This window comes from Lontra canadensis, unplaced genomic scaffold (genome assembly GCF_010015895.1).
Source record: "Lontra canadensis isolate GAN:19392208 unplaced genomic scaffold, GSC_riverotter_1.0 scaffold23, whole genome shotgun sequence".
NCBI lineage: Eukaryota > Metazoa > Chordata > Mammalia > Carnivora > Mustelidae > Lontra > Lontra canadensis.
Window position 1 is genome coordinate 6,609,661 of NW_022631017.1, and position 11,904 is coordinate 6,621,564.

Here is an 11,904-nt window from a genome sequence, read left to right on the forward strand (position 1 = left end):
TCTGCCTGCCTCTCTGCCTACTTGTGATCTCTGTCTCTCTGTCAAATAAATTACTTTTTTAATCTTAAAAAAAAAAAAATAGTAATCCAGGTGGACACAGATCAGCCCAAACATCAGGAAGGTGGTGTGGGCCTGACGTTGGGGAAATGTCCTAATTCTGTTCAAATACCCTCCCACCTCCCACCTTCAGGATTTCCCAAGAGGCAGCCACCAAGAGAAGGTGTGGAAATGTCAACTCCCTTTTCTTCCAGGCTGCCCCTGGCATTGATCTCCACCTTCCCGCCAGGTCTGTGCTCAGGTTTTGGCTGACTTACCAGCCTGAGGTGGTCCCAGTGATTACTGGTAGGACCCTCTCTTCCCCAACCCCCTCCCCACGGTGAGAGGGTGCCTCTCAGCAAGCTGGAGCTTCATTCCTCTTGCCCCTTGTTTTCTCTCTCCTACCCTTGGATTTTTATTCACTCCTTGTCCTTCCCCCACACCCAGCAGAAGTGAAGACTCAAAGCCCAGAAGGAGCATCTTTGCAAAAATGAGGCCAGCTTGCTCCAGCCTGTGTCTCTCCCCATGTTCTTGGAGAGGTATTCCCAAAGCCGGGGCATGCAAAAAAATGGGAATGGGGCCCGCTTGTAACTAACTGCCTGCCCCACTTCCCAACTGGTGTCAGGTATCACTGCAGCAAGAGGGATTTAAGTTAGACCCGGGAGGGATGGTCAGGACACTTGCCACAGGCAGTGAGTCACAGAACTGCGGGATGGGCCAGTGCGGGAAGTCAGGGTGCTGTGCAGTCACTTCTGAACAAAGACGGAGTTCCTCTGGATAAATAAGGACTTTCTGTAGTATCCTAGCTTCTCTTCCCGTATTTTATTATACTAATGCTTAGCCTGTTAGTTCCTTAGGGATCCTCTTCTTGGCGTGTCCAACATCTAGCGTTCCTACAAAGGAGGTGTGTGATAAACGCTTGCAGAAGGGAGGAATAAATCAACACACCACACAAGTAGGCTCGGGGTGCTGGGGTGCAGGTCGGGTGTGTGATTGCAGCACCCGATCTGTAGGATTCCATCAGGGTCCCTGAAAGCCCAGCTCCGAAATAGGGGGACTGGAGCATCTCAGTGGGGAAAAGCTGGGGGAGGTCCCTGAGGGTCCCCCAGGAGGGACAGTCACCACCAGCTGAGTCATGTACAGGGTTCAGGAACCATCCTTCCGGACTCCCACCTCTGCCCTTCTGGCCCACCCATCCCACACCCCAAAGAGGGGAGCTGAGCCTTTGAGTTCAGCAGACCACATCTAGTATTACAGTGACGACCTTAGGCACCATCACACGACCCCTCCCCAGTACAGAATCAGCCCAGCGGTGGGCTCAGCCGGCTGCCTCAGGCTCCCCACCGCCTGCCCCCTCCCCACCCTCCTCCTCCTCGCGGTTCTGGAGCCTGCGCACGATGCGGGTGAGGTCCAGGCTCCGTGTCAACGTGTCCAGGAGCATCTGGTCCTTCTGGACGCCCTCGATGAACTCCTCCAGGGACAGTTCCCCTGGCATACAGAGAAAGGGAGTCAGGGGGAGGAGGGTGCTCCCCCCTTCCTGGTAGCATGGAGTGGGGCAGAGCCAATGCTAGGGGAAGCGAGGTTGTGAAGGGAGCGGCTAAAGGAGCCAGAGCCCAAAGTCTGGTCCAGTTGTCCCTAAAATCCAACTCATGCCTGGGGCAGGGGCAGATGGAGGATGCGGCCAGCAGAGGCCCCGCCCCTCTCCCACGCCCCCCACCCCCCACAGCGGTCCCCATCCCAGACTCCTCACCATCCCCGTTGACATCAATCTTTGAGAACACTGTATTGGTGAACTCTTCGGCACTCATGGTGGAGTCGCTGCAGGGGTTAATGGCTCGGATGGCCTGGGGAGAAGTGAGAGGACCCATCCTAGCTCAGCCTCAATAGTGTCAGAGCAACAGACTGGGCACTAGAGGCAGCACTGGGGTTTAAGAGCTTGTCTCCGTGCAGATAGAAAAATAGAGGCCCAGAGGGTGGACGGCCTGCGGCCCGGGTCACGCTACCCATCCCACCCCCACTGCTCCCCCTACCCCCAGCCGGGAGCCGGACGCTCAGTCCCAACCCAGCCCCCTTCGGAGACTACAGTTCTTCCTTCTGAAGACCCATCGCGCCTGCCGGCCCCCAGGCTGCCTGTCGGCTCTGGTGGGCCCCGCCGCTGCCCCCGCCCCAGCCCGGCCCTCTGCACCTGGAGTTACCCGGATGATGGTGAGCAGCTCATCGCGGTCGATGCATCCGTTGCCATCGACGTCGTAGAGCTTGAAGTACCAGCGCAGCTTCTGTTCCACCTTCCCCTTGAGGACGAGGCTGAGCGCAGCCACGTACTCCATGAAGTCGATGTAGCCGTCCTGGGCGAGAGGCACAGCTGCTTGAGCCGGATCTCCAGAGGCCCCAGGAAGGCCAAGCCCAGGTCGCTCCCCATGCCCTTTCTGCTCCAGTCCTGCCGCTTCTGTCCCCGCCTCCAGGCAGCCCACCAAGCCTGCCCCAGAGGCTGCCAGCAGCTTTGGTAAACCACCCATCTCCCAGATGTAAATGGTGGTGTTCTCTCTTTACTGGCACTTTGGTGCCAGCGGTCACTGGCTGCTCCCCTGTGATTCTCCAACTGGAGCCCTTCCAGTTGCAAGAGGTGTTGGTGAAGGAAGAGGAATGAACCGCCAGGGTAAGTTGTGGTCTTTGGAGCTGGGGAGAGGGCAGGTGGTAGATAGGGAGGACGGAGCATCTGTCTTATTCTTCCCTTTATTCTTCAAAATTTACTGAGCACCTACTATGCTCAGTGATAGAGGCCTCAGAACTCAGTAAGATATGAGCCTGGTCCTGATGGGAGTGCAGTACTGGGATGCAGGTTTGAATCTTGCCTTCACCCTCTCAAAGCTGTGGGATCTGGGACAAGCACTCAGTGTTTCTGGCCCTCCATTTCCTCATCCATAACAGTTCTAATAGTACCTACCTCTGTGGGATTGCGGTGGGAGTGGGTGAGTTTATATGTCTAAAGCACTCAACAATGCCTGACGTACAATAAACACTGAGGAAATGGTAACCCTTACTACACGTACTAGAATTGTTTCTATAAAGAGAGCATTAGGGCACCAGGGTGGCTCAGTCGATAAAACCCCCACCTTCAGCTTGAGTCATGATCCCAGCATTGTGGGATCAGGTCCCGCATCTGGCTCTCTGCTCAGCGGGGAGCCTGCTTCTCCCCCTCCCTCTGCCTACAGCTCTGCCTACTTGCGTTCTCTCTTTGTCAAATAAATGAATTAAAAATCTTAAAAGAGAGAGAGAGAGAGACCAGTATGCTGTTGTGATGAAATATAGTGACAGCACATCTGGACGGGACATTATGGAATCCTAGAACAAGATCACCCAGCTCTGCCAGGACAGAGGCCAGAGGAGAGGCTCAAGGAGGCTTCCTGGGAAAATTGATGCCCTCTTGAGTCTGAGAGGGGTTGACCGTGCAAGAAGGTGTCACAAGACATGCCTGGGGGATATTTCTCCAGGGTCCCCCAAATTTCACAGGCTGACCCACTGTCTGACCCTGCCAGCCCCACCAGGGGGGGGTCAGGAAAGTGGGGAACATAGGCCTGCCTCTGCCCATCTCGCCCCCGAGTGAGGCCGGGAGAGGGAAGTCTGTGCTTTACAGAAAGGCTGAGCCCTCCTAAGGAGCACAGGCTCAGCATGTGAATTTGGAGTTCAGCCCCTGTTCCTCCACTTACTCACAACCCCGGCTCTGGAACCGGGAAGTTACCCAGAGGCACGTTTGGGGTCAGAAGGAAGACCTCTTAACAGGCAGATTTGCCGCTGGCAAATGGGCCAGCCTGGTGCAGTAATGAGCTCCCCATCACTGAAAGCATGCAAGCAGAGGCTGGAGCACTGTCATTAAAGATGTGGCAGAGGCTGGGCAGGATGGCCTCTGAGGTCTGGCTCTGTGCCCCCCGCCCCAGGCCTCAGGTGAGGCCTTGATGAGCCGGAGCCCCACAGTGGGTGCTGAGATCATAGTGAACATTCGTGTGGTGCTTCCCTGTATTCACAGGCTTTCACATAAGCCTTAGCTCATTCCCTCCTTGTCCGACCCATGCCCGGGGCTGTCCTCAGAACAGAGCAAGGCCTCCCTTGCCACAATGCTCAGAGAAGCGAGAAAAACGGCCAAGGAGGTCTCCCCTGGGTAAGAGGACATGGAACAAGGACACTTTGGTTTTTCATTTTTCATCTCTCTCTACTGTAGGAAATGTGTACAGTGAGCTTTCACATAATTACAGTGAGTAATTTAAAAAATTACTTTCATAGTTTTTTTTTTTTTAAATGGCAAAAAAGGAGCAATGGAAAAGTATGGGTTCTTGTGCCAGAAAGATCTAATTGATGTCTTAGGAGAGTGCGGCCTTGGACAAGTCACGGGGCCTCTCTGAGTCTCGGTTCCGCAGCTGGACACTGGGAATGACAGGGCCTGCTTTTCAAGACCTCAGTTTGGGTGAGATTCCGTAATGATACCACAACGACGCTAACTTCTTTCTAGCGCCTCTCGCTCAGTGTTTTATTTGCTTTCCTCCTTTAATCTCATGACCACCCCTTGGGAGGTGGGATTTTGGTCCCCATTTTCGGAGGAAAGCTGTTGTGAAGAGGAATTAGACCTCACAACCAGTGAATGAGTGAGCCTTGGCTAGAAGCTGGGTGGCCTAAACCCCACCGGGCCTCAGAGGCAGGGGTGAAGATTTACATCGAAATGTGTGCACCTGTGTGAGTGCTGGGCACGGCCAAGCCCAGGCAAAGCTTTGAAGCAAGCAAAGTAGGCGATTATCTCCCCCTTCCCCCCGGGGCACACTCCCCACGCAAGCTTCTGCTTCCCTCAACCTTGCCCTTCCAGCACAGTCCACAGGATCTAGCTGCCTATCAACTCAGGGGCGGGCTGGCTAACCTTTTCTGTAAATGACCAGATCACAAATATTTCAGTCTGGGTGATGTGTAAACAAGTGGGCGTGGTGTGTTCTATTGAAGCTTCACTTATAAAAATAAGCCCACGGGCCATCGTTTGCACAGACCCATTGAACTTCCCGCTCCATTGTCCCATCTCTCCGCTGACCTGCTAGGCCGCTCTGTGCTCGTGACAATGGGTAGACGGCAATAGTGCCCAAAGTGGGATTTACACCGTTGGTGTATGTGAGGTCCTTTAAATGTTACAAAGATACTCTTCGTTTTAATAATTATGTGTTTAAGTTCATGTGTATTAGAAAACACAGAATTCGCACAAAGAACTCATGATTTCTCAGATAACAAATACTCGTTAAGCCCCTACCCTCGTCCAGGCATCGTTCTAAGTGCTAGGGACACAGCACTGAACCAGACAGACAAAAATCTCTGTCCTCCTGGAGTTCACATTCCAGTGGGGGAGACAGACAGCAAACATAGTGGCTAAGTGTTATTCAGCACGTCTTAGAAGATGAGACGTGCTGGGGGTAGTGGGGGGAGGTGGGACAGGAAATGCAAGGGTAGCGGCTAGCCCCAGTTAAACAGGGTTTCAACCAGGAAATCGGGGCAGGTGTCAGCGGGAAGGAGACTTCTAGGCAGAGACTTGTAGTGGGGGAAGGTGTGAGCCAAGCAGAATTTTGGAGGAAGAGGGTCCCAGGCATCAGAAAGGCCCTAAAGTGAAGGTGTGCATGGTGTAATCAAGAAAGTCAGGTCTGGGACAGAGGGAGCGATGCTTGCAAACACAGGGTTGGAGGGTTGTCCCTCCCTGGTGTCATCCATGTGATTTTAGGGGGTCCTCCTGGAGATATGTCTTGATCCTAAGGGTTTCCTTAGCAGGTGAGAAGCTGTGATACTCCTGTGTGTTTGAGTGTAAGGCGTTGAGGCTCAACCATTACTTTCCTCCCCCTGTTTAGGAATTACTCTTTCTTGTGGGGAGCATTGGGGGGGCCCAGCAAGCTGAGGCCATCCCTTTTGGGCTCATGCCATGGGCTGCAGCACTCTGCTCCCAGCAACCCCTCCAGGAAAGCCTGTGGGCTCCAGGATGCTGCCCTTGAGCTTGGGACTCAACACCCATAATCTGCTTTGGCCCCTTGACCTTAAATATTAGTGAGTTTTAAATAGCCTCTGAGCCCTATCTGTCCTTAGAATCCCTGCCCACAATGGTGTTTGAACCCTCTGGGCGGTGGGGGGCCAAGAAAGCTCTGGGCAGCGTGTCCCCAGCTTGAAGAGGACACGTGGGAGAGCTTCGGCACATCCTGGGTGGGGTCCAATGGGGTGGGGAGACCAGGGGTCCTTCTACCATGGCATCTTGACTGAATTGCTCCAAACCAATGAAAGATTTGCTCTAGAAACTAACAAGCATCTTAACTCATGCTCTCAACATCCGGGAAAGATGCGGGTACTGAGCTAAGGATGCCGTGGGAGAGGGGCTGGGTGCACGGCCACCTAGCTGATGAAAACCAAGGGCCCTAACTCACTGTGCCCAGCCCCCCGGATGCCCCCCTCTAGCTGACAGGAAGTCCTCATCCCATGTCCCGCTGATGACTCAGGGACAATACCATTTGACCACCGTGCAGACCTTCAGACCCACTCAAGAGAAGGTGAGCTGAGGTCACTGGGCACTTTGGAGACGGGCGTAGCCTGGACGTCCCAGTGACCAGGCAGCCTGGTCTGTCCCCAGAGCATCAGGGACGGCTCATGTAACATGGGCCTGCCTGTGCCAGGCCAGCGGGGGCCGGAGGCTTATCACCCTGCTCTCTCCTCTCCACTCCCCTTCCTCTTGGACCCTCTAAGGGCCTAGGCAAAAGCGCCAGGTATGGCCCCCAGCACTTAGTAAGTGCTCGACCACTGTCTTGTAGGTGTTCACACCCGTTCTGGAGTAAACTGAGACATGCGTGTGGACGAGGCAGAGGAAGTCATTAGATTGGGCCTCCGGACACCCTAACCTGTGGACCCCTCTGTTCTTGCCTGGAAGGTGAGGGTGCAGACGGGGTCTGGTTCCTTTTTGAACCCCCAGTGCCTGACTCACAGTAGGTGCTCAATGAACATAAGATCCGTTGACCCCCTAACAGGACCCCATATACACCAACAGGCCTGCCCCCTCCTCCAGCAGACGCCATGTTCTGGCCCCTGCACCCCCCACCCCAGCCCCGCACTGGCCGGTCCTCCAGCGCCCCCCACCCAGGCCTCCGCTCACTTTGTTGAAGTCAAAGGTCTCAAACATCTGCTCCACATACTGGCTGGCTGACGGGCTCAGGTTCTTGAGACCGAAGAACTGGCGGAACTCGTAGAGGGTGAGCTGGCCGGAGGGGCACTCAGTCATGAACTTCTTGTACCACTGGTGGCACTCGGTGCTGCTCAGCTCCTCCACGGACTTCCCATCCATTACATTGCCCATCTCCCAGGCCTGTGGGGGGCCTGTGCCCCAGGTGGCTGGATCCCGTTCCCCACGGCCCCTGCAACAGGGCGGCTGGGCTCTCTAACCCTGGGCCCTCCTCGATCAGAGGCCGGAGGCCTCCCGAGCTGAGCAAAGAGGGTCTGATGAATCAGACAGTGCAGGAAAATGTCAGGAGGAGGTGAGCAGAGGGACAAAGGCAATGGGGGCTGTGCAGTCCCACGACCAAATCCAGAAGATGCCTGAGAACCGGTCTTAAGTCCCCACTAAACCCTCGCAGCCAATGGGGTAGAAAAGAGAAGTGAAAATAGAACAGAGCTTAGGGAAGCAGAGGCCCAGGATTACAGCCTTGAGCTGATAGGTGAGAGGATGTTCTTACCCATTTTGCAATCTTCTTATCCCTTCTTACCAGGGCGGAATGGGTGGCCAGCCAGTGGCTGTTCTGATCCCATTACCTCCATTCTCCTCTCCTGCTTTGAGTGGGTTCTCAGTGTTTTTGGTTCCTGCCCTCAGACATGGAATTGAGGTACACGTGAGATAGAGCTGGTTCCTTTCCCACAGCTGGGCCAACTGTGGGCTCCTGACAGGACTGCTATGTACAGTTATCCAAGCTGTGCACTGCACTTGGGCAGCACAATTAAGGGCTTCCGGTCACATCATGGATAGTTAATATACAAGAACACCTGAGTGATGAAGAGTTTGTGGGCTTCCAAGATGAGTCCTGAGCAGCCAGGGGGAGCCTCCTCCAACATAACACTGTATAAGTACACATGGCCTTGTATACACACACACACACTCACTGGTCCTCTTCTGACCACACTCTTACATTCCCAGAGACTCATCCCCGGAGGCTTGAATTTAACCTTCCATTTGATCCACACTTGATACTGTCCCCTCCCAGGGCATGGGGATGGGGAACATTGACTGTGTGCCTAGTGGCCTGAGGGATGTGTGTGTGTGTGTGTGTGTGTGTGTGTGCGCGCGCGCCAGCACACAGGTGCATGGTGAGCTGCTACTACTCATCCCAGAAATGTCCCAGGCCAAGCATAGGGCCTGTCCAGGATGAGGGTTGTCCCTGTCACACAACACTGTCGTGTTCATGATATCTGGAACTGGAAGGAAGCAGCCAACTCGTTAACAAGGCCCAAACCTGGGTCATGACATCACCAGCGAAATTTTAATTTTTGCTTTTTAAAAATTATCTGGGGCACCTGGGTCGATCAGTCGTTAAGCCTCTGCCTTCGGCTTAGGTCATGATCCCAGGGTCCTGGGACTGAGCCGTGTATCGGGCTCCCTACCCAGCGGGGAGCCTGCTTCTTCCTCTCCCTCTGCCCCCGCTTGTGTTCCCTCTCTCCCTGTGCCTCTCTCTGTCAAATAAATAAAATCTTTTAAAAAATAAATAATAAATTAAAAATTATCCGTATTTTTAAGTGGTTTTTAACGAACTCATATTACTCATAAGAAGAGACGAGAGCTATTTAGAAAAAGAAACTAAATAGGACTGCTTTGCCTCTCCTCTGCCCAAAGTGATGAACACAGGGCGCCCTAGGCCAGGGTTGGTGGGGGGACACGCCTCCAGTGAACTCCGGGGTCCCAGGCTGGCATCCTTGTCCTTGGAGTCCTCTCAGCTTCGGGGTTTGGGGTGAAGGGCTCAGGGATGAGGGGACAATCATCTTTCCACCGCTCCCTATTCACATCGTCCCCCCACCCTTCCTGTGTGAGCACAAACACACCCTCCTCTGTGAATCTCCGCAGAATTCGTTTTTCTCGCCTCAGCCCACTGTTTGCTTCTGTGTTATGTTAGCTTTCTACGCTGCTTCGACATTACCACAAAGTCAGTGGCTGCTAACTCTACACATTATCCCACGGTTGCTGGGGGCCAGGAGTCCGGGCATAGTTTCCTTGGGTCCTCTGTCCCATGTCTCGGGATCAAGGTGTCATCTGGGCTGTGTCTGCGTCTGGAGGCTTGACTGGGGAAAAATCCACTTCCCCCTCATTCATGTGCTTGGGAGAATTCATTTCCTGGCTCTTGGACTGAGGGCTCCGGCTTCATGCTAGATATTGTCTGGAGGTCACTCTCGGGTTCTAGAGGCTGCCTGCGATTTCTAGAAGCTGTCCAAAGTTCCTTGTTCCATGGGCTCCCCAACGTGGCTCCTTATTTCATAAAGCTGCAAGTACACTCTCTCTCCAATCTGCTACAGGGGAAGCTTACGTAGGGTAGCTACCCAAGGCGATGCCATCCCATTACCTTTGGCACATTCTGTGGGTGAGCTGCGAGTCATGGGTTTCCCCCAGCCAAAGCAGGAGGACTGTGGCAAGGCAGAAAGAGCAGGAGATGGAAGTCATGGGGGTCACCTTCACATCTATGACAATGTCCACACTTCTATAACATAATGTTCATTTATTTCTTGGATTATAAGCAGCTGTGTATTGTCAGCCTGTCCTCAGTAACTTGGGGCAGAGGCCACTGTTCCGGACCTAGTACCTGAATTGCACATGGTCGTGTTGCTGGTTGTCCCGCTGGCCCCCTCCCCACTCATTCTCCAGCTTTTTCTGTGTGCTCTGAGCTCCTGGAGGCTCACCCCTGCAGACTCACTCACTGGGCCTCCCCTGCCCTCTGGCTCCCAGCGGTTCATGCCTGGGAAGCCGTGGAAGGAGACTGGCTGGTAGTAGGAGAGAGGTGGTTTGACTGGTTTCTCTATCTTCAACCACAGCTCCTAGGAACATTCTCCCTGGGCTCCTGTGGTAAAGCCACCTCCCTTTACCACTCAGGCTTGGAAGCAAGATGGACTGCCCTCTGTGGCCACTCTCTGGGCGTGTCACCTGTCCCTCAGTGATGCCCCCTTCTCTGCAAACACTCCCCTCCTTAAACACTCTGACTCAGAAACTCAGAAATTTATCTTTCTAAGCCTGAGCATAGTAAAATCTTGTTGTGAATGAATGATTAAAGGAAGAATTCAAGAAGGCTGGAGCAGGACGGAGCCTCCATCCAGTGTCTCCTGTGTTCAGGGCACCGAACTAAGCTCGAGGAGGAGGCTTACAATGGCCCTGTGGGGTGGGATTATTTCCACGTGACCCAAGAGGAACTGATGACAAAAAAAATCATTCTGAGGTTCACAGAAATTCCAAGTGGTGGCACCAGAATTTTCCCCTCACCATCACGCTCTTAGCACAAGCCTTTAAATCTCTGAGGAAGGCCCGGCGGGGGGATGGAGGGGGGATGTAGAGGATCCCTCCAGCCCCGACTCCAGCAGCTTCTCCATGGCCCATCTGCAGGGACAATTCTAGTGACAGGGGTCTCAGGACGTTTGGATGTGGGGCCCCCATCCTTTCTCTCAGACCCTGGGTGGGAATGACATCGCCGACTTCCCCAGCCCAGAGCGCAGCTTCTCCCCTTTCTGTGGCTTCTCTCAGTCCCGCTCTCCATTCTTCGCCCAGACACGGATGCCAGGTCAGAAGGGCTGGGATCCATACCAAGGCCTCCAGGAAGAGGTGAACACACAGAGAGGTATAGAGGGGCCAAGTGCACACCCGCTATGGTGGGCACGTCAGACAGAGGCCTGGGGGCTTCCCCAGGCTGCTTCATGACTTCAGGGATCCCTCCTGGGATGGATGCCAAGAGCTGCGTGAGAAGACCCACTTGGCTGAGCTGCTCCAGGGAGAAGGAGTGCGTGGTGCAGGTGTGCGGAGGCAGAAGCCGGGCTGGGAAGAGATGGGAGGGGCAGCCGTCCCAGGCCTAACCATTCCCCTCCAAGGCTGCCTGGCTGCCACTCTCCACCCCCACAGAAACAGATCAGAGCCCTAAGCACTGGGTCTTTGCCTTCTGGACTGATCCCGCCCACACCCACGTGGGACCTGGGTCAGCTTCTTTAAAAAGTCCCTTGGAAGGCTGCTCTACCAAGGTGAACCTCAAGGGGGAGACCATTCTCCAGGGGAGAGGCAAGGGCATTAGTCTGTTGGGGAAGGGAAAATGCTGGGCCTCCACCCCCACCCCCACTTCAGCCCACCCGGTTCTCAGGTTTTGGGGGTGCAGAGACGGTTCTCAGACATTTCTGCAGCCTAAGGACCCAGCCTTCGGGTGTTCAGCAAGGGTCTGTTGGATGATGGTGTGGATGTTTGACTTTTCTTTACACCTAGGCTGAACACTTGAATTTATCTCCATTCCAACAAAAAAGGCAATAATGGTTTTAAACCTACCAACCCACAGAGACAAAGAGAAAGAAGACAGCAGGTAAGAGGTTCTAGTAAAATTCTGGACAACAGAAGGCAGATGGACAAGGGGTAACTGTCTCAGAGCAGAAAGTCGAAACTCAAACACTTTGACAGGGCAGGTCGATGGTCCGGACGCAGTGCCTGTGCCTGCCTCAGAAGCCTGCGGGCTCAGGCGTGGGTGCAGAAGGTGCCCTGGAAGCTGGGGTTAGGACAGGCAGGGGCAGGAAAAGGGGGACAAGTGGAAAGGTCCCCAGACGGCTCTGCAAGGCAGCAGGACGGACATGTCTGGGCCTCCTTCCCCCACCCCC

General features: G+C 54.3%; 1 protein-coding gene across 1 annotated transcript; it reads right to left on the bottom strand.

Moving 5' to 3' along the window:
* Window positions 1–1,354: 1,354 nt before the first annotated feature.
* Window positions 1,355–7,387, bottom strand: GUCA1A (guanylate cyclase activator 1A). The gene is made up of 4 exons (XM_032862533.1): window positions 7,187–7,387; window positions 2,232–2,381; window positions 1,787–1,880; window positions 1,355–1,524 (listed from the first exon to the last, which is right to left on the bottom strand). The coding sequence occupies exons 1-4, from the start codon at window positions 7,385–7,387 to the stop codon at window positions 1,355–1,357; spliced, it is 615 nt and encodes a 204-aa protein (XP_032718424.1).
* Window positions 7,388–11,904: the final 4,517 nt, after the last annotated feature.